Source organism: Rhea americana, unplaced genomic scaffold (assembly GCF_003343005.1).
Source record: "Rhea americana isolate MKP2758 unplaced genomic scaffold, rheAme1 scaffold_8, whole genome shotgun sequence".
NCBI classification, from domain to species: domain Eukaryota; kingdom Metazoa; phylum Chordata; class Aves; order Rheiformes; family Rheidae; genus Rhea; species Rhea americana.
This window is the reverse complement of record NW_028186978.1, coordinates 3,964,744-3,974,451: the sequence shown is the minus strand read 5'-3', so window position 1 is coordinate 3,974,451 and position 9,708 is coordinate 3,964,744. Positions and strand designations below refer to the sequence as shown.

General features: G+C 37.2%; 1 protein-coding gene across 3 annotated transcripts; it reads right to left on the bottom strand.

Annotated features, from left to right (window-relative positions):
* GNPDA2 (glucosamine-6-phosphate deaminase 2) lies at positions 1-8,031 on the bottom strand. 3 transcript variants are annotated; one of them, XM_085322706.1, is made up of 7 exons: positions 7,915-8,031; positions 6,251-6,421; positions 5,796-5,893; positions 5,116-5,298; positions 4,610-4,794; positions 4,336-4,510; positions 1-920 (listed from the first exon to the last, which is right to left on the bottom strand). In XM_085322706.1, the coding sequence occupies exons 2-7, from the start codon at positions 6,376-6,378 to the stop codon at positions 862-864; spliced, it is 828 nt and encodes a 275-aa protein (XP_085178832.1). In that variant the 5' UTR covers positions 6,379-6,421; positions 7,915-8,031; the 3' UTR covers positions 1-861. The 3 variants fall into 3 exon arrangements, with proteins under 3 accessions (XP_085178832.1, XP_085178830.1, XP_085178831.1); XM_085322704.1 differs by lacking the exon at positions 7,915-8,031 and adding an exon at positions 7,439-7,787; XM_085322705.1 differs by lacking the exon at positions 7,915-8,031 and adding an exon at positions 7,706-7,785.
* Positions 8,032-9,708: the final 1,677 nt, after the last annotated feature.

Genomic DNA, 9,708 nt, shown 5'->3' with positions numbered 1-9,708 from the left:
TTCAGATAACAGTTGTCTTTAATGCATGATCATTTAAACTTGCAGACATGGATCTTCTGTAAATTAACCTCTTCACAGGCATTTAATAGGAACAATGATACAATTAAACATGTCTACCTCCAGAAAGGAACACTTAGATTTCTTATGTATAAAGCTCAAATACCAAAAATATAAAAATCCTAAAGTAATTTGAAATACATGAGAAGAAAAAGTGCCATGGCGGAAGTTTAATGTTTGTAACTGGAGTAGGTTGTTACAACACTTTGAAGGATCAGGTATACTTTTAGGCACTGTTTTGAAGTCTTATTTGCCTGAATTACACAGTAGGACTTGAGATACCCCAAAACAATTTGTACAAGATAAATTTAAGGCAACCAAGTGCAAAAGCTCAGTGTGTATTTGATATACGTAAACAGAACATTTCATAGTCAGAGCTGTGCAACTTACAAGTCAATAGTATGGACAAAGGCCAAAACCATTCTGCCTAGAGACACAAATGCAAAGTGTACTTGCACTAAATGAAGCCAAAAGTTACAAATACTTGGAAATAAAAGTATTCTAACACAGACATTACACTGCTTTGCTAAATGAGCATCAGCTGCTTCCCCCATCCCAACATGCAGTTTCCAGTAAGTTTGTTCCATATAGTTACTGCAACAGCCAGAGCTCCAATGTTAAAACAGAATGTACAACACCAGATAAGGAATGTGAATGTACAGATATTGGACCTTTTAAAAAAAAATACAGTACCTAGGATTCCCCATTTTAGCCAGTTTTCAGCATATTGCATAGCAGTAAACTCATCTGCTACCTAAAAACGTTGCTGTTCACCCAACATGGAATTCCTCCTCAATTCTTCTTTCAGTTTTCTTTCATACTGTACAGTGGGTCCACAAGTTTATTGTGCACATGCATTAAACCTTGGAGGGAAAGCAACAATGCCAGCTTTACATTAGTTATAACACTTTCAACAAGCTTTTTTCTATCCACATTTTTATTCATGGAGTTTACTTCAAGTACACATTTCAAACAGTTCAGCGAAAAGTAGACTGGCTATTCAAAGTATTTTAAGAACAAAAGTAATTAAGTTAGATATTCCTGCATCACTCAAATACTAACACTTTCAGCATAAACTGATCACGGATACAAAAAACATCTCAGAATCCCAGCCTGATAGCAGACTAGTCAGAGAATGGATTTTGAGTATTTCCAGATGAATTCAGTGCATGATAGAAGTTCATCTCTCTCCTGTTTGCATTAAGGTAAAAGCAAGGTAAAAATTCCCTTACTCCATAACTTGTAATAAAAGTCAGATTTATTCATAATGATGTTTACAGCATTCTAGCATTGTGGTGTTACTATCTTTGTGATTAATGCTATACTTGCAGTCACAGAGAAAAGAAAATAACTAAGGATCTCTAGACTACTAATGCAGATTCAGAACTTTAGTTCAACTGTTTTGTATCTTAGCAGATTTATTATTTTGATCATATACAAGTCACTATAGTTTAAACAGGAGAGTATTTTTCAATGAAGTATTTTAATTTTTGAGAGTGCTGAGGAGAAGAGATCAAGAAGGTGCAGCATTCTTAAAGCTGATTTAGTAAAAATGTTACCTACATCTCTGTATGGCATTTAATCACTTTGTTTTTAACTTCATTCCATCTTAACGGCTAATACTAGTAACTAATCCATGCTTGGTAATCTACAAATTAAGTGTTCAGTCTAGCACCAGGGATTAACTTCTACAATTACACAAATGTAAGTAATATGCAGTATTAAAATATTACAGAGATTTTCTTAGAAACCCTGAAATTCAAGTTTGGCAGTAGGGCACATTCCAAAGACTATTTACAGCCAAGAATACACATAATGCATCATGTGGCAAACTTACTGTCACTGTAGCAATAATTAAATTTGAATATTTAACTGTATAATCTGAGGTTATTACTTTAAGTGAGCACACCATGCAGCATCTGTTCCCAATTTGTATATAGTTATTTAAAAATGTAGATACTATTCCTTTTTCCATCAAGTAATACATTTAGCCGTACTGAAAAGCCAACAGCTAAAACAGGCTGAAGGAGGACTTAGCTTCAGATTTTTGCCTTCAAATTTTCCTTTTTGCACAACATAATAATACTATTGAAGAGGAGCTTCTCAGATTTCATGAAGCGTAAGTATTGTGTTGACATACAAGGGAAAGTAAGTCAGTAGTGTTTCTGAGGAGTTTAGTAAGTGGGAAAGTAAGTAGACATTTGACAGGAGTCATTTGATGCAGGGGGAAAAAAAAAAGATAACTGTAGCCACTATTTAAATTAGAACCCATGTTATGAACTTCAAAGCACTCCATTTCCTGCTAGTCTCATTTTCTTCTCTTAGAAGAACACCATTCCCCACTTTCTTCCTAGAGGCATCAAAAATGCTTATAAGTACTGCCACTGCCATATTTACTGAAGAATATTTAAATCCTACTGGTCTAAGTGTGTTTCAAGAATAGAGTAAGAAGAACAGAGAGGAACCAGATCTCTTGGTTGATGGAGGCCAAAAAAAAAGTAATACTCTATTTTAAAGGAAAAGACTTGCTACTTATTCAAGTATTCTTTAAATAAATGTACTGCATATATGTGCATATACTTTCAGAGAAGCATGCCCACGTGTGGAAAAAGCTTTCAGCATTAATTCTTCTCTTCAAACTAATCAATAAATTCAAAACTAATTAGTTTGGCCTCACTCTCCAAAGTGGTAAATAGAAGTTACCTTTCCCCTTCCATTAAGGGGGTTTAAGTAGACTTGGTAATTTCAGCTTCTTACTAAGCTTTCCAGAAAGTTTTAGGTAAGCAGAGAGGAGTAAAAGTTATTCTAGCTATCAGCCAGTATGATGGTTTATTATCTAACAGTATTTGAAATTTCATATAGTATCTTTATTCTTTTAAATAGTGAGAAATTGTAGTAATTAACTACCAAAATTAGCAATCCTTAAGACCTACCTAGCATCTTAAATCTAACCTGAAGATCAACATTAAAGAATTCCAGATTTGACCATTGATTTCTCTTACATCTTAAAATTAAAAATATTTAAACTGATTTATAAGCGAGGAAAACTTAGCCTACTTAAAGTAAATAACTTTCCAAAAAACTATTTCTCTGTATATGTCATAGGATAATTAAATATGGTGTGAAAGAACAGCATACATTCACATACTGTAGCCTTTGAATTTTTTAGAGCAATGTTGAATATCAATGTCACAGCTAGTAATTCTACATTAGTATGTTTAATCTCTTGCAAACAGTTTGTTTGTATGAATATCATAGGTGGTTTATGATTCATCCAAGTAGTCTAGATACAAGTCTAAACTTGTTAAAGTTTAGCTTTGAAAACAGCAGTAAGTAGTTATCCACTAGTGTGATGCAGGTGAAGACTATCCCTCCCCAATACCCAAACAGGATACCAAAAACTCCAAAATTAAACATTACCTACAAGTGTATCACACTGAAAGTCTAATTAGTGTCAGATTTTGCAGTCTAATGCACCTATGGACACCAGTGATAAAATACTAAGAATAATTTCACAAACAGTTTAGATCTCTGATCTCAATAATAGGAAAATTACTGGAGTGAGACTGTTGTGATGTAAACAGAATTTTTCTGTTTTCACCTATATTAGCACAGCAAATGCAGCTCCACTGCCTCAGTGGAGCAAGACTAAGTAGGATTTCTCAATGACTATCAAAAATTCAAAGTTATCTTAAATTTACTTAAATATACATACTGCAAATATGAAAAGCAAAGTAAATGTGCTATGTATTAAAAGCCAATATAGACTGTTGTGCAAAAAGCACCATACGCAAGACGTCCTCAACTGACTTGAAAGTCTGCATCACACATCAAGTTTACTAGACAATGTTTTACAAGACACCAAATTGCCAGTAATAACAAAACAAGTCATAACAAAAATATCATGGAATGTATCATGGTTAAGAGCTGTATCTTTTTTAAGTAAAACTCTCCGCAGTGTGTTTAAAACCAGTATTCTAGGCACAGACTGCTGATGTTTTTTTTAAACATGCAGTTGAAGATTACTCAACTACAATTTCAAAGTGGGAGCAAGGGAAGGATCTTAGTCAAAGGAGATGTCAGGAATATTGACTGACATACTCTGACCTCATACGTAAGGAACAAGATACCTCTTAGCACTGTTCCACTCAAGATAGAAGTTAACATTTCACACATTAAACACAGATTATACATTAGCTAACCTAACGTGCTCGAAAGCCCAGACTTAATTTTAGTTTATTTTTCAAATACGAGTAACTGTTCTGATTCAGTGCTCACCTTTAAAGTACTTTACAGTTTTAACTCTTAGTTCTAAAGTAGCATCTTCATCGCATACAAAGATAGTGCGAGGGTGCTGCTGGAAAGCAGAAACTGTCCACATATGATTGACCCCTTCTTCAATTGCTTTGTACAATGCAAAAGCTTTATGTGCACCAGTTATAAGAATCATCACCTGCAAAAGAAAGGCCTCTCTTTATTTTCAATCTCAGTATTGAAACCAGCTATGGTCTTGAAAACAGACACATGCAACTAAAACTAAATGAGTTCTTACTTCTCTAGCATCCATCACTGTACCCACACCAACTGTTAGCGCCATAGTTGGTACTTTAGATAAGTCTCCATCAAAGTATTTAGCATTTGCCAAAATGGTGTCCATTGCTAAAGTCTTTAATCTTGTTCTTGAAGACAAACTTGATCCTGGTTCATTGAATGCAATGTGGCCATCTGGACCAATGCCTTTTCAAAGTTAAAAAAAGTAAATCATTCCAGAGCTACAAGTCAGATATCTTCAAACATTTTAAAATAAAAGTTTTAGGATTAATTCTTTCTTTACAATCCCACTCTCAATAAAATGCACTAAAAACCTACTTCAGAGTAAGTTATTATTAGAAACTGGACACCAAACATTGTTTTGATACTCATACTGATCCTCTGTTAGTCACAGAACTTTCTTATCCTATATTGGAGAATAAATTCTTTTAGCAAATTTCTAGAAATAGGGACTACAGATTCAGTGCACTTGCTTAAACCTTAACTGATCACAATATTTTGCCTTACCTCCAACAAACAGATCAATTCCCCCAGCTTCTTCAATTTTCTTTTCAAATGCATCACATTCTGCCTGTAAGTCTGGAGCATTTCCATCAAGGATATGAGCATTATTTGGATCTATGTCAATATGTTTAAAGAAGTTATTCCACATATAAGAATGATAACTCTCTGGATGATTTCTGGGAAGCCCTGCAACCATTTAAAGTGAAGTTAACATACTGCAAGATTTATTTAACCAACCTTAATCATTCTAGTCTACATGTAACAAACATGGCATGGAGGACAAAGCTTGTTCTAAAACAATCTATCAAATCAAAACAGAACTTGAAGCAACACTGATGAGTTTCTCCTAATTGGTTTAATGTAGTCACTTTGCACAAATATCACAAAGGAGGTAAAATCTTTGAAAGAAATAAAGTGACAATACTGTGTGGCAAAGTACTTCCTGCGAGTATTTCAGTTATTTACAAGCAGTGAATTTATCTCAGAATCTATCTGGACTAGTTAATAACTCTTCGCATATTATGAGAATAATTAAGACAATACATGCTTGAATTATCCAGTGCACTAATGTAAAAGCACAAACATAAAGGACAAAAATCAAAGTCTAGTATCTAAGAATGCTTAACAATTTTCATGAAGAAGTTTCAGTGTATCATTCTCAAAAAATTAACACCACAGCTTACCTACATATTCATCCATATTGAAAGTCTTTACATATTTGAAAGAGAGATCTCCATTCTTGTGATATTCTATCAGCTTCTTGTAGCATCCCAAAGGCGTACTCCCTGTTGAATAAAGTTTTTCTACTATGCTATATATCCACAAAACATTTTCAGAGTGTATTTAAATCTCTTCAAAGTCAGTTTTTGCTACAATGCTTTTCAACAGAATTAAAACAAAACTATCATTTCTCATCTAGCATTATCACAACTTCTTTTAAAACAGGAATTTTATATTTAAATTAGAAGTATGTTGGAAAATGTCTAATAACATTAGAAAAATGTTTATTACCAAAAAATATAACTATTTTGCATGTTCTTATAGAAACACTGTCTGTTAGCAATAATGCAAATGCATTTCTCATTTCCCTAAAATTTATTTTTTTAGTAAAAACAATTAGATAAGTTTTGAAGAAAACTTGCCTGTTGGTAGACCAAGTGTGAAATATCTTCCTTGACTTGGCTTGAACTGGATAATACGATTACAGATGTATTTTGCTGCCCATTCACTAGCCTGATCATAATCTTCAAGGATTACTAGTCGCATTATGGCGGTGAGAGACTTGCACAAAGATAAAATAAACTTAAACCTGGGGAAAACGTTAAAAGGTTAAAAAAAGCACCATATGAATACTTATATAATCCTTTTAAGCAAGAGGAGCTAAACAATCACTTTTTGTACTGATGAAGCATAGCACTAAATAAAAAGGGATATTTTACTAGTGTAAATATATTGTCAATATACAATCAAAAAGCATCTACAGTTTAAGCAATAAATACCAGCCACAAGTTACTTATCCAAATTCATACATAAAATTAAAGCAACCTGTGGGGAAAAGTTCAACCAGGAAGAGAACAAAACACATTTTGAATTTTGATCTTCTAAGTAACTTTTTTTTTTGTACAAGAGAACATCTTGTGCTTGAAACACAAACAAACGATATAAATTAGATTTTTTTTTAATAACCAGTTGCATCTCTAAAATTTAGAGAACAAGGCCTGGAATAACCCTGTATGTCTATTTTCCAAACATGTAATTGGAAGTAATCAATTCCTTTCAGTCCCATCCTAATACCACAACAATGCTTCAGGTAAATCTATTGCTCTGCAAAAGCCTTAAAATAGAGGTATTTAAATCCTTTAAAAATCATGGGAAAAAATAAGGCATAAGGTTTCACTTTTTCATTCCAACAGAGCTTTAGACAGAAGCCTGAGACATTCATTCTTCAGAGTTTTTAATTCTGAATATCTACAAGACATGCTTGACTACTGAAGTATATGACTCTTTCTTGCATTTAAGTGAGGTAATTTTCCATGAGGCTCTGCTCAGGATCAGCTCTTAACAGAAAGACTGAAGATCTTTAGTCAGGTTGCAAGGCACTCAGCCCCTGCTTTTCACCATAGCATGCTTGGCACTAGTCAGAGGTGGAGTACAGCTGCCCTTAGACTTCACATGAACTTAAGTTTCAAACCCAGAGCATGGCACACACAGATATCCTTAGCTGACCTAAGAAACCAGTCTTAGAAGAAACGAAGTTACACTACAATACCATCTAACAGATCAGCCTCTGCTCCACACACTAAACAAGGTAGGGAGCGACCATCACCTTCTGCTTGCTCCGCTGCTTCTGTTCCATTCCTAGGACTGTAAAACAGTCACAGGTCACACTCACCTCTGTAGAAGCAATGCTATGCTACTGGTACTGAAAACTTAACACCCTCGCTTTAACCCAGAGATCGAAGCAGTCACTTCAAGTAGACCCTGCCGCTTCAAGGAAGCCCCATAAAGCCTCAAGGAATTTCCCCAAAGAAAACGGCAATGCTCTCTAGGGAAGGGGGGGAGAGGGGGACTTGGGAGGAGGCATTTGCACGACCGAGACTTCTCGGGTGGAGACGTCTTCAGGTGGCGAGTCCCCTGCGGCCTCGGAGGAGGAGGCGACGCCGGGCCGGGCCACGCCACCGCCCTCGCTTCGCCCCACCGCGGCGGGCCAGGAGCCGCTGCCGCGGGCCTTTCGCGCCCGCCCTCCCCCGCGCACGGAAGGGAGCAGGACTGAGCCCCCGCTCCGCCCCGGTCGCCGCTCACCCCCGGGGAGCCGGCGGCGGCGAGGGGCCGCGGCCCACCCGAGCGCGCTGCCGCCGCGGAACCGCCGCGGAACCGCCGCCCGCTGCCCGCGCCGCGGCACCCGGAAGCGTCCGGCGAGCACCGGAAATAGCCTCGGCGGGGGCGGGTTCACGCACGCGCGGGGCAGCGGCCGTTAAAAGCGGCAGTTGGTGGCGTTTGGGTGCTGTGTGGTGGGGGTGGTTTTGTGGTGGTTGGGGGTTTTCTTGGAGGAAAGCAGCATATTCTGGCGCCTGGGAAGCTGCTGGCGGTGGGGGGGCGGCCAGAGGCTGCAGCTTGCGCTTACACTTGCCTCGCAGTAGGGCCTTTGGTCGAGGTCTTTCCTTCAAGGCTGTGCTTCTGGTGAAGGAAGAGTTGGGGAAGGCAGTGGGCCTCTGCTGAGCAATTAAGGTTTTGATGTGAGAAGCTACTCTTCTAAACTTAGGCATATATTTTAAGCTACTACAAAAGAGACTACCTTCAGTTATTGCAAAAAAGAAAAAAATCAACTTTTCTAATTCTGTGCTTTCTTTAAAGATGGTCAAGCAATATTACATATTAAGAGGCTGTATTCTGGTGCAGTAGGTCTTAGTGGTTGAAAAAGGGGCTAGTGCCCTTAAAGGGAACTACTTTAAAAATGAGTATAGAAATTACAAAAAGTGAGAGCAAGCTATATTTGAATATGTATATGCATGTCATAGGGATCAGTCAGAACTTACCATGTGAGGAGACCAGGGTAGATCTACTACTGGAAAGTACTGGAGAGTATAGTTGAAGACCAGTGTGAGGGAAGTTAATAAGAATTAAAAGAAATTCTCAGGAATAAGAAGTTAGAAGAACATATTTTTAATAATCTGATGCTAGAGCTACAGCAAGGTGATTTAGAGAAAAGATTGAGAAATGCTTTGCTATGAGCATAAAAGAATTCATTTGCAAACTCATGGGAAGAATAAATCTTACAAGAGTCTTTTGGACTCAACAGAAAATAAACTTATTCCTACTTTAAAAGCTGTGTTTTAACTTCCTCAATTTGACTATCAAATACCAACAACTTGCTTCCATTTTGATTTAGGTGAAGCCTATTCTTTCTGTAAAGGATTCTTTTTTTTAAAGAAGTTTGACCAGGTAGCAGTGAATATTGTCTCTTGCATCATTTCTTGAGTGACACTCTGCGCCTCTGCTTCTCTCTCGCTCTTTGTGTGGTACCAAGAACATTTCAGAGCATGCTGTTGTGAAGGCAGTGATTTTCAGCTCCTATATAACAACCTAATTTCTGCCCCTAGTTTTCTCTTTCCTGTCCATACAGGCTCTGTGCTTCTCCCTGGCATTTCTTGTCTGTCCAAACTTTAAGGTAATCCATTTCTGCATCTAGCAGACAAGTTAATACATAGCTGCCTTTGGTATTCCTGCCTAGACACCTATATGTCTGAAAATTACATTTCAGAGTGATAGGGGAGATCCTTTCCTTCTGCTGGTAATCACTATTTTGAGAAATGTATGCTTAATATAAGAGGTTATTTGGTTATAGTCTGATGGTGAAATACCTGTTTGTGTAACTGTTTCCCTTTTCATGAGCTTAGTGCTATTCTGTTAAGATTGTGTCTTCACTCAGCATCCTTAGGGTTGCCTGGTTGTACGTGACGGTGCCTTACAGTGCTCCTGAAAGTAACAATAGTGGACCTCGCTGTTTTCTCAGATTCTTTCTCTGTGCTTTAGTCTCAAAACAGTGCTTTTGTTTCTGATGATTATTCCTCTAGCATATACTTGCTGCCTGCCCAT

Excerpts from the sequence above, each read along its gene's own strand:
- GNPDA2 (XM_085322706.1), bottom strand. The coding sequence starts at position 6,378 with ATGCGACTAGTAATCCTTGAAGATTATGATCAGGCTAGTGAATGGGCA. Across the intron at positions 5,894-6,250 it reads CTTGGTCTACCAACAGGCAA|TACGCCTTTGGGATGCTACA; the intron begins GTTTTCTTCAAA and ends TTCAACAGGGAG. Across the intron at positions 5,299-5,795 it reads CAATATGGATGAATATGTAG|GGCTTCCCAGAAATCATCCA; the intron begins GTAAGCTGTGGT and ends AAATGGTTGCAG.